The following is a 12,807-nucleotide window of genomic DNA, read 5'->3' on the forward strand; positions in this document are numbered from 1 at the left end:
TCTGTACTTTAGTAAAAAAAAAAAAAAAAGAAAATATAATAATAATAATAATATTTTCAGTGAGAGCATGTATGTGTATATATCTATCTATATATGAAAAATAAATATGTACATACCACAAAAACAAGAGGTAACAATAACAGGTCTTGGGAAAGAAGGATATCTATGTGGAGGAATGTTCCAGATTATCACCATGATGTTGATATTATTACCCAAACTGTTCTGAGCAAAGTTGGGAAAATAGCATTCCTCCAACCTGCAGGACCAATAAGATCATATGCTGTCTCAGTAGAATGAGTCATACAGTACATTATAAGTCATACATCTCAAATGATGTTTGTGTTCTAGAAAACAACATCAAACTAGCTTTGCTCTACATTGCCATGAGTAGGCTCAATTTGTACCATTTAATATCATATCTGGGCAGGGGTTAAATTGGGATTTCCGTGCTTAAAACTAAGCAAACTAGTGGAACAGGTTCTGATGCGTCACAGACTGGACTATTTTTTTATATGGGGAATTGAAGGTGTCGGAGCGCTGTGGAGAGGTGCCAGAGCGCCAGGTTCCACCCCAATTTAACCCCTATATCTGAGTTGTCTTGAAAATTTTAATTTTGTTTAATGTCGCTATTTGTTTTTGTACAATTCCACAAGTAGATTAAGGTTGGAATTTGACACAAACACTAGAGTACAGTTTATTTTAGTACTCTAGTTTAGTTTAGTTTAGGATAATTTATGATAGTTTATGATAGGATAGGATAGTTTTTAGTTTAGTTTAGTTTAGTACAAACTCTGACTCCCATATACTATATACTATGTTTGTGTTTGGGATTTGCTGTAGTATAGCCCTTAAATGATGTAGAGGATGGTCAAATACCAGGTCAACAGCTGTTGTTTCACAATGGTTTAAGTTTAGGTTTATAAATGACCCATTATTCTAACACCTTCATGATCCTTTTAACTCCTAGGTGGTGACCAGTGCCCAAACAACAGTGCCTTGCAGGAGGTGCGTAACTGTAATGATCATCCCTGCACTGTGTACCACTGGCAGACGGGACCCTGGGGTCAGTGCATAGAGGACACCTCCGTTCCTTCTGCCAACAGCTCGCTTAGCCGCAGCGGAGCAGGAGTCGGCACTAATGAGGCATTCTGCTCGGTAGGGATGCAGACACGCAAAGTCATCTGTGTCCGGGTCAATGTGGGCCAGGTTCCACCTAAAAAGTACGTTTCTCTAAATGTGTTTCTTTCTTTGAATCTCTGGGGTGAATTCACTTAACAGTTGCACAACATTTGTGTGTGGTATTTCAACACAAAAATGTAAATTAAAGAAATGTTATTTAAAACAATTTTATATTTATTTGCATGTGTGTGTGTGTGTGTGTGTGTGTTTTGTGTCAACATAGTATATTGAACTGCTTGCTGAAAGAAGATCTTTTATTACCATCTAACAGTATTATATATTTCAGTACATTCTCATCTTCACAAGATGCTATAAAGAGCTCACTAATTGGTTTTAATTTTTCCTAACCATTAAGCATGGTTTAAGGTATAATTAGATCCTCATGCATATTTTACTAATTACCTCTGTTCACTGTCTGATCTAACAATGCATCTACGTGTCCTTTCATTGTCCTTAAGCGGGTCACAGACAGGACAGAAACTTTTATTACCCTTTGTTGGAATGGATATTGAAGCAAATTATGTATTCTGTTTATAAAGCTCCATCCCTCTGTCCGCTGCTTGATCTTTATTGACAGATTGAGACTGTAAGTAGATGAGCTCTCTGCTGGTAGTTTTAAGTATCTAGGTCTGGTCTCCCCCTCAAGGCGTCTACTGGGAAAATAAATTATCTGTTTATTTATTCAGTTTAATAGCTGTATTATTCTGTCAGTGGCTGTGGAAACAGGGTGTCTAGCTCATGGACCCCATGCTGGTAATGTAAATGAGCCACTGCTTTCTTCCCAGGGTTACTCGTGCTGGGCTTTACCCGCTGATCTGCACATTCACATACTGACACAGATTCACACACGCAAGCTGCATGCTGATCATTATGGTGCTAGGATTGTGTGTGAGAACAGAAAGGAGAAGAAATTGTCACATATTCAAAGGCATAACGATAACAAAAACACAATCTCACATATTTACATTATGCTGATTACATATACAGGTGCATCTCAATAAATTAGAATGTCATGGAAAAGTTCATTTATTTCAGTAATTCAACTCAAATTGTGAAACTCGTGTATTAAATAAATTCAATGCACACAGACTAAAGTAGTTTAAGTCTTTGGTTCTTTTAATTGTGATGATATTGGCTCACATTTAACAAAAACCCACCAATTCACTATCTCAAAAAATTAGAATATGGTGACATGCCAAACAGCTAATCAACTCAAAACACCTGCAAAGGTTTCCTGAGCCTTCAAAATGGTCTCTCAGTTTGGTTCACTAGGCTACACAATCATGGGGAAGACTGCTGATCTGACAGTTGTCCAGAAGACAATCATTGACACCCTTCACAAGGAGGGTAAGCCACAAACATTCATTGCCAAATAAGCTGGCTGTTCACAGAGTGCTGTATCCAAGCATGTTAACAGAAAGTTGAGTGGAAGGAAAAAGTGTGGAAGAAAAAGATGCACAACCAACTGAGAGAAGTAAAATCGATTCAAGAATTTGGGTGAACTTCACAAGGAATGGACTGAGGCTGGGGTCAAGGCATCAAGAGCCACCACACACAGACGTGTCAAGGAATTTGGCTACAGTTGTCGTATTCCTTTTGTTAAGCCACTCCTGAACCACAGACAACGTCAGAGGCGTCTTACCTGGGCTAAGGAGAAGAAGAACTGGACTGTTGCCCAGTGTTCCAAAGTCCTCTTTTCAGATGAGAGCAAGTTTCGTATTTCATTTGGAAACCAAGGTCCTAGAGTCTGGAGGAAGGGTGGAGAAGCTCATAGCCCAAGTTGCTTGAAGTCCAGTGTTAAGTTTCCACAGTCTGTGATGATTTGGGGTGCAATGTCATCTGCTGGTGTTGGTCCATTGTGTTTTTTGAAAACCAAAATCACTGCACCTGTTTACCAAGAAATTTTGGAGCACTTCATGCTTCCTTCTGCTGACCAGTTTTTTAAAGATGCTGATTTCATTTTCCAGCAGGATTTGGCACTTGCCCACACTGCCAAAAGCACCAAAAGTTGGTTAAATGACCATGGTGTTGGTGTGCTTGACTGGCCAGCAAACTCACCAGACCTGAACCCCATAGAGAATCTATGGGGTATTGTCAAGAGGAAAATGAGAAACAAGAGACCAAAAAATGCAGATGAGCTGAAGGCCACTGTCAAAGAAACCTGGGCTTCCATACCACCTCAGCAGTGCCACAAACTGATCACCTCCATGCCACGCCGAATTGAGGCAGTAATTAAAGCAAAAGGAGCCCCTACCAAGTATTGAGTACATATACAGTAAATGAACATACTTTCCAGAAGGCCAACAATTCACATGTGTTTTTTTTTTTTATTGGACTTATGATGTATTATAATTTTTTGAGATGGTGAATTGGTGGGTTTTTGTTAAATGTGAGCCAAAATCATCACAATTAAAAGAACCAAAGACTTAAACTACTTCAGTCTGTGTGCATTGAATTTATTTAATATACAAGTTTCACAATTTGAGTTGAATTACTGAAATAAATGAACTTTTCCACGACATTCTAATTTATTGAGATGCACCTGTACATACAGTATACATCTTAAAAAAAGAAAAAGTCAATGCTTTATTGTCAAATGTACGGTGTGCCAAGTACAATAAAATTGTTACCCGGATGATTCTTCGCAATACCTATGGGCCATTCGGAATAAATTCATTCTGGCCCTAAAAAAAACTATGTATATAGCAGAATGTCTCGAGATGATTTTTAAAAGGTATTTTTATCTGACATGGCAACTAAAAATGTGGCTCTCCTGTGCACAATGGTCAAAAACATAGGTCTGGCGCATGTTTACATAGAAAAACAATGTAAACATTACTTTGCACAATGCTAGAAATGTCTATTTCACAAAAGTATTCCATACAAACTACTCATGAACCTGGACATGTACTCACTGAGCACTTTATTAGGAACACTATGGTCCTCATAAAGTGCCCGAGGTGGTCTTCTGCTGTTGTAGCCCATCCGCTTCAAGGTTCGACGTGTTGTGCTATTCTGATCACTATATTTGTACAGAGGGGATATCTGTGTTACTGTAGCCTTTCTGTCAGCTCGAACCAGTCTGGATGTTTTTTTGTTTTTGGCACCATTCTGAGTAAACTCTAGAGACTGTTGTGTATGAAAATCCCAGGAGATCAGCAGTTACAGAAATACTCAAACCAGCCCATCTGGCACCAACAATCATACCACGGTCTAAATCACTGAGATCACATTTTTCCCCATTCTGATGGTTGATTTGAACATTCACTGAAGCTCCTGACCTGTATCTGCATTATTTTATGCATTACACTGCAGTCACACAATTGGGTGATTAGATAATCACATGAATAAGTAGGTGTACAGGTGTTCCTAACAACATGCTCAGTGAGTGTACAGTGCATCTGGAAAGTATTCACAGCGCTTAACTTTTTCAACATTTTGTTATGTTACAGCCTTATTCCAAAATGGATTAAATTCATTATTTTCCTCAATTCTACAAACAATACCCCATAGTGACAACATGAAAGAAGTTTGTTTGAAATCTTTGCAAATTAATTAAAAATTAAAAAAATCACATGTACATAAGTATTCACAGCCTTTGCCATGACACTCAAAATTGAGCTCAGGTGCATCCTGTTTCCAATGATCATCCTTGAGATGTTTCTACAACTTGATTGGAGTCCACCTGTGGTAAATTCAGTTGATTGGACATGATTTGGAAAGGCACAAACCTGTCTATATAAGGTCCCACAGTTAACAGTGCATGTCAGAGCACAAACCAAGCCATGAAGTCCAAGGAATTGTCTGTAGACCTCTGAGACAGGACTGTATCGAGGCACAGATCTGGGGAAGGGTACAGAAAAATTTCTGCAGCATTGAAGGTCCCAATGAGCACAGTGGCCTCCATCATCCGTAAATGGAAGAAGTTTGGAACCACCAGGACTCTTCCTAGAGCTGGCCGCCTGGCCAAACTGAGTGATCGGGGAGAAGGGCCTTAGTCAGGGAGGTGACCAAGAACCCGATGGTCACTCTGACAGAGCTCCAGCTTTTCTCTGTGGAGAGAGGAGAACCTTCCAGAAGAACAACCATCTCTGCAGCACTCCACCAATCAGGCCTGTATGATAGAGTGGCCAGACGGAAGCCACTCCTCAGTAAAAGGCACATGACAGCCCGCCTGGAGTTTGTCAAAAGGCACCTGAAGGACTCTCAGACCATGAGAAACAAAGATTGAACACTTTGGCCTGAATGACAAGCGTCATGTCTGGAGGAAACCAGGCACCGCTCATCACCTGGCCAATACCATCCCTACAGTGAAGCATGGTGGTGGCAGCATCATGCTGTGGGGATGTTTTTCAGCGGCAGGACTGGGAGACTAGTCAGGATCGAGGGAAAGATGAATGCAACAATTTACAGAGACATCCTTGATGAAAACCTGCTCCAGAGCGCTCTGGACCTCAGACTGGTGCGAAGGTTCATCTTCCAACAGGACAACGACCCTAAGCACACAGCCAAGATAACAAAGGAGTGGCTCCGGGACAACTCTATGAATGTCCTTGAGTGACCCGGCCAGAGCCCAGACTTGAACCTGATTGAACATCTCTGGAGAGATCTGAAAATGGCTGTGCACCGATACTCCCCATCCAAACTGATGGAGCTTGAGAGGTCCTGCAAAGAAGAATGGGAGAAACTGCCCAAAAATAGGTGTGCCAAGCTTGTAGCATCATACTCAAAAAGACTTGAGGCTGTAATTGGTGCCAAAGGTGCTTCAACAAAGTATTGAGCAAAGGCTGTGAATACTTATGTACATGTGGTGTTTTTTTTTTTTTTTGTGTGTGTTTTTTTTTTTAAAGAAATTTGCAAAGATTTCAAACAAACTTCTTTCACACTGTCATTATGGGGTATTGTTTGTAGAATTTAGGAAAATAATTAATTTAATCCATTTTGGAATAAGGCTGTAACATAACAAAATGTGGAAAAAGTGTAGCGCTGTGAATGCTTCCTGGATGCACTGTATATCCACAATGATGGCATGCCATGGTCATTGATTTCATTGTCCTAGTTAGTGTGAACATCTCCGTCCTGTTTTAATGTGTTTATATAGGTGTCCAGAGAGCCTGCGTCCAGAGACAGTGAGACCATGTCTTCTGCCCTGTAAGAGAGACTGCATCGTCACTCCGTACAGTGATTGGTCACCTTGCCTCTCCTCATGCCAGACAGGTGCTGTTCTGCTTTTTTAACACACAAAAATAGGGCCAGAAAAATTACCATCTATTTAAGGTGTTTTGTTTAGCTTTGTCTTGAACTGAAGATGAATAGGAAAAAATATAATTCAAAGGAATGTTTATAGCTTTTTATCTTTTATCTACATCAATAAATGATTTTTGGTTAAGTGCATAAATAATTGTGTCACTTTCTCAGCATTCCATCAGAAGTGCTAAAAAACTGAATCTTTGTTCCCACAATGGCTTTCTAACAACACTATAAAGAGGTATTGTTGCCTGGCAACCCTGTCTATAGGAACCAAAAAAAGAATATTATAATAAGCAGCCAATATCTGAGCATTTTGCTATATAAGGTGTACTTGTGCTGCATTGCAATTGCTTGTTAAAATAATTTATTTATTTCTGTGAATGGCACACTTGAGTCTGTTTTGTAAGAAATACTAGCTCAATGCCTGTCAATAAACATCTGCTGGAGAGGTCCTTCAGTGTGCAGATGTTTTTTTTTTTTTTACATTTATTATTTATTTTTTTATCCTACACTCTCAGTAGTTTATTGATTTCTCCTTTCAAGTTGACATTGATTACATTTAAATATTGTATGTGTGGGATTGGACTAACTTTTTTTTTTTTTTTTTTTTAAGTGATCTACTATCTCAATTTGTACTGCTAACTTGAACTTCTATGAAATAATCATCAATGAGGTGCACATATTTGTAAATGATTTTGCCTTCTGGAGAAGTTCAATGAGTGCATGAATAACTAAATCAAGTTTTTAAAAAGCTGAGAATTATGGCCTCATTATCATCATTTCATTTTTAAATAGCACCTAATATTATAGTCATTAAACCACAAAGCATGTGGTAGCTTGAATGTACTGCCAAGTGTGACAGAAAACTTTGTTAAATGCAACATATAGTAATCAGGCAGAGAGTAATGTTCTGATTAGGTTTGTGGGTAATAATGTTTTCTTTATAAGCTTTTCTCCATTTATATGTGACATCTTATCCTCCTGTGTAAATTAAGGTGGTGCCATCAAAAAGAAGCAATACAGAAAACGCATCATCATTCAACTTCCAGCCAATGGGGGCCAGGACTGTCCAGAAGTGCTCTCCCAGGAAAAAGAATGCGACTCCTCATCTGTTTGTCCTGGTTACAGGTAAACATAACATCTTCCTCAAAATCTAATTATTACTTAATTTTGAATTTCAGTGCTTAATTTAATAAAATACAGTCAGAAAGTCCTGTAGGGTCCATATTGGAAGTATTTAAACCTGTGGCATTGACCATGTTGCAAAAGAGATGTAAAAGAAGCATTTTCACTAGTGGTCTCTTGTGCCATAGGTGGAAAACCCACAAGTGGCGTAGATGTCAGTTGGTGCCCTGGAACGTTCGGCAGGACAGTCCTGGAGCTCAAGAGACCTGTGGACCAGGACTACAGGCTCGAGGTACAGAAGACCCCTCATCATCAACCTGTCAATAAGATAGATGCAACATCTTACAATAATAGGCCATTTATGTTAGTATATCTTTGTATATACTTGTAGATATGGTTCACACTGAAGTTGGGGAGATGTTTAAACGTGCAGTAAATGCATGAGATTGGTGGTAATTTGATCTGTGACTGAGAGTTAGCATCAAAGCACTACTTTGGGCTCTGTATAAACAACATTAATATCTGTGTAAATGCTTCTAGATCCAAAATAAATGTTGTTCAAAAGATTCAGGGCCTTCTCTGAAGCAGTGAAAAGCTAAACCCTTTGCTCTTACTCTCACCAATAAACTCTTACCATTACTATGGTGTGATTGAAAAATATATTTGAAAATTAAAGATAAGAGTATTGGCTTTTAAGCCTCGAGACTGTTTTTGCTGCAATCCAAGCATGCAATATCTCTGATAGAGACACATTTACCAAACAATTTGATGCAAGGTTCTACAAAATTCATAACTGACCTAAAAATGCATTTATTTGGGAACTATTGTTTGGAAAATGTTAAACAATATTAAAAGAGAAATGCCATGTTTGCTTTAAAGAATGTAGGGGTGTATCCCATAAAGAGTTTGATCTTTGGTCAAAGAAAAAGAGAGTGTCTGCAGATGATTCCCAGACTCGCATTAGAACCATATCATAAAGATCTTCTTTAGATACTAAGATACACAGCACTTCTCAGAACAGCCCACATCAGAAGCCATTACCCAGAATCCTGCAATACAAAGACATGGCTGAAGAAGCAATCCAATTAAATGACTTTCACCCTCATTCAGTGATATATGTCTGGATCCGTTCGGCTACTTGAGTCAATAGGCATTTAACCTCCTTCTCGTGTAATCCATCACAAGATGCGTATCTTTTTGCAATATATGTGGCTTTATTGGTGAAAGTGGGCTGATCTTTATCAGTGTTGACCCAGAGAAGAGCAGAGTTTTGTTTACAGATATATATATATATATATATATATATATGTGTGTGTATATGGTTATTTCTTTATTTTTTTATTTTTTTATTTTTTTTTTTCTGTTTTGTTTTTAGGCATATAATGTTCTAGAATGTCATTGTATGACGTACCATTAAAATGTGTCTTCTCTGGAATTAAAGGAATATTCTGGGTTCAATACAAGTTAAGCTCGACAGCATTTGTGGCATAATATTGAATACCACAAAAATTAATTTTGACTTGCCCCTCCTTTTCTTTAAAAAAAGGCAAAAAATCTGGGTTACAGTGAGGCACTTGGACATTCACAATGGAAGTGAATGGGGGCCATTTTTTAAACATTAAAATACTTACTTTTGAAAAAGTATAGCCACAAGACATTAGCAATATGTTTGTTAACATGATTTCAGTGTAATAAAATCACTTATTAACCTTTGCTGTGTAAAGTTATAGCCAGTTTTACAACTTTGTTGCCATACTGATGTAATGTCTACAAACCCTAAAACCCTAAAATGACTGTAAAATGACGATTTAAACAACTTAACAGCTCAAATAATACATAAGTTTTAAAAAGACGAATTAATGTAAGTGCTTTTATAAAATGATGAGCTTCAAATTTCTGCCTTTAACCCCCCAAAAAATTGGCCCCATTCACTTCCATTGTAAGTGCCTCACTGTAACCTCGATTTTTGCATTTGTTAAAGAAAAAATATATATATATATTTTTGTGTAATTAACATTATGACACAAATGCTGCTGATTGAGCTTAACTTGAATTGAACCTGGAATATTCCTTTAAGGGGACAAGCCAAAGCTGTTAATTAGAAAGGGGTGTTAACATACTTTTGGCCATGTCAAGTACCAAGTACCTGTAATCATGAAATATGCCTGTCTGTCAATTTTTGATCTCTCATCTTCTCTTTCTCTCACAGCTGTCTCTTGTAAGAAGTTGGATGGTGGACCAACAGATGTTTCGTCCTGTCTTAAGTTTGCTGGTCCTATGCCTCAACTCACTCAGTCCTGTCAGCTTCCATGTCAGGATGACTGCCAGCTGACTAACTGGTCCAAATTCTCCTCCTGTACTGCCGATTGTGTAGGTGTTAGAACCAGGAAAAGGATGCTTGTTGGTAAGTGCTTCTTCTTTATGAATCAGCAGGTCTAAATAAAGTGTAAAGTTGATGATACAAATTTGTCTCTGCCTAAGTAACTGAATAAATACACAAATAGGTTGTTCTAACACAGTTCTCTTTTAATAAAATGTAGTTATAGTATAATGCTCAACATTTGGGGCGGAATCCACTAAGAATGAATTGTGCTTGCTGATAGCATTGTTTATTTGCACACATTGTCTGCACTGATAAAGTACACGAGTCTCTAAAGGAAGTATGTGTATCAGGTAATGCTGAAAACATGCACAAAGATTTAGTGATTATTTTTTTATTTTATTTTTTTATGGAGCAGCACGTAACCAATGCAGATAATACCTGGTTAAACTCGATTGAATAAGACACAGGTTTTTGCGCTGAGGTTAACAATTCACTTGATACAAGTAGTTTTGCTAAATGCTGTCAATTATGTGCATGTGCCTGAATCTCACCTGAGACAGAAATAGGGTTAAACCCCTAGCGTAATGTGCCATGAGGAGCTTAGTCACTGATTTAAAAGGGTTACCAAATTATAGTGTGTGTGCCAAAGACCTTATTGCCCTTTAAAAAGACCTGCTTCAAGTTATGTAACTATCTAAAAGGATTCAATGTGATTAGTAGTGTTGTTGTTTGTTTAAATTTGGATAAGTCTGCTTACTCATGATCAGAAGTTTTGTTTTGACCAAACGAGAGATTTACCATTGCAAGGCTACTTCTTTCTAAGATTTCCTGACTATTGAAGCATTTTTTTTTTTTTTTAAAGGCATAATTTACTGTCATCCTTCATCCTCATGTTTTTCTAAAACCATTTGACTTATTTTTTTCTTCCATGTAATACAAAAGGTGATGTTGAGCAGAATGGTATCCTTAGTCACAATTCACTCTCATTGTAAGGACAAAAATGCAATGAAAGTAAATGGTGACTGAGCCTAACATCTCTTTTTGTGTTCCATGAAAGAAAGTCATATAGGTTTGGAACAAAATGATGACAGGACTTTCATTTTTGGGTTAACTGTTCTATTAAAGTGATAGTTCACTCAAAAATGAACATTCTTTTTTATCTCATCACCATCATGCCATTCCACATTTCTTCTGATGAACACAAATGCAGATTTTAAGAAGAATATCTCAGCTCTGTAGGTCCATACAATGCAAGTGAATGGTGACTAGAACTTTAAAGGTCCAAAAAGCATATAAAGGCAGCATAAATGTAATCCACAGACTCTATCAATATTCAAGTCCTTTTTTTACTATACATTTTCCTCCCTGCCCATAGATGGCGATATGCACAAATAATGCAAATTGTCAAAAACAAAAAAAGAATGTAAAAATGAAAATGGAAATTTATAGTAAATAAAAGGACTAAAATATTTATTAGTTTCTCACGCACACCTATCGTCTGAAGGCATGGATTTAACACTAGAGTTGTATGGATTTATTTTAAGCTGCCTTTATATGATTTTTGGACCTTCAAAGTTCTGGTCACCATTCACTTGCATTGTATGGACCCACAGAGCTCAGATATTTAAAAAAAAAAAAAACTTTGCTTGTGTTCAGCAAAAGAAAGACAGTTATACACATCTGGGATGGCATGAGGGTGAGTAAATGATAAGAGAATTTTCATTTTTTGGTATCCCTTTAATGGGAAACATGCAACCTTGAAGCATATTGGATGTTTTCTAACATTTTTTGATCTCAAATCAAATTTGTTGTGTGATTTTGCATGCTTAGGTAAAAGCAAAAAGAGCGAGCAATGTAAGAATACTCAGATGTACCCTCTGAGTGAGACCCAGTACTGCCCCTGCAACAAGTACAACGCCCTGCCGGTGGGGAATTGGTCCGACTGCATCCTGCCCGAGGGTGGCCGCTTAGAAGGTCTTTTGGGTATGAAAGTGCAAGGTGATATCAAGGAGTGTGGCCAGGGCTACCGGTATCAAGCCATGGTGTGTTATGACCAGGATAACCGCCTTGTGGAGACGTCACGCTGCAACAGTCACGGTGGGTTGGCAGTAATGACACACATGAGTGATTCGATTACAGTGGGGTGACATTGCAATCCTTTAATTTGTAATGGAAATATATATTTCTATTACAAATTAAAGGATTTCAATTTGAGTGAAAAGTATGATTTGAGAATGTTCCAAAAAGCATCATGTCTACATCAATGGAAGCAAGGAAATCTGACCTTTTGTACAACACAGTTGACATGGCACAATGTCACAAATTTGTGTACAATCGATCAGACCAACAATTAGTCCAGAATCATTAGTCCAGAACATTTTCTTCTTCATTTTACATAACTTTTTTTCTTTTTTTTCTCAAAATCCTAAAACTTATTATTTCCAGGTTTGAATGAAAAAAAAAAAAAAGCCACATTTTCAATGTTGTCTCAGGCTTTTGGACCCTAATGTATGTAGTAATACAATGAGGGATGCAATTAACTGCATGCATCAAACTGAAAATACAAAATAATCAACTCCAAGCAGTATTCGCAGTTTCATCCTATTTGAAATGTATATGAGCTTAAGCATTTAACTAAACAATCCTTTTAGTTGGTCTGCCTTCACTAAAGACAGTAAAGAGATTGTCTCGCTAAGTATGTTTTACACCCAGTGATGGTCAATACAAAAAATAATGTGCAAACTGAGAGCTCCACAACAGTGTTTTAGTCAAATTCTGTTTGGGCACCTTTCACCACTTTGTACTTTATGGGATACAGAAAAGACAAAAGAGCATTTGGCAGTTCGTTCCTCGGAGCCCCAGATTAGACTGCGGAAATCTACAGTGCTAGAAAAGCATGTGGACTGTTTTGGGCAATGCGGGAGCTTGTG

At 37.8% G+C, this 12,807-nt stretch overlaps 1 protein-coding gene across 1 annotated transcript in view; it reads left to right on the top strand.

The window, feature by feature from the left end:
- LOC127425334 (thrombospondin type-1 domain-containing protein 7A) overlaps window positions 1-12,807 on the top strand; it is a 145,530-nt gene that overhangs the window by 90,004 nt on the left and 42,719 nt on the right. The window contains exons 8-13 of the mRNA XM_051671191.1: window positions 968-1,220; window positions 6,281-6,396; window positions 7,425-7,557; window positions 7,743-7,846; window positions 9,764-9,958; window positions 11,708-11,974. Coding sequence (XP_051527151.1) covers window positions 968-1,220; window positions 6,281-6,396; window positions 7,425-7,557; window positions 7,743-7,846; window positions 9,764-9,958; window positions 11,708-11,974 — 1,068 coding nt within the window. The remainder of the gene's footprint in view (window positions 1-967; window positions 1,221-6,280; window positions 6,397-7,424; window positions 7,558-7,742; window positions 7,847-9,763; window positions 9,959-11,707; window positions 11,975-12,807) is intronic.

The sequence above is a fragment of the Myxocyprinus asiaticus genome, chromosome 34 (assembly GCF_019703515.2).
Source record: "Myxocyprinus asiaticus isolate MX2 ecotype Aquarium Trade chromosome 34, UBuf_Myxa_2, whole genome shotgun sequence".
NCBI lineage: Eukaryota > Metazoa > Chordata > Actinopteri > Cypriniformes > Catostomidae > Myxocyprinus > Myxocyprinus asiaticus.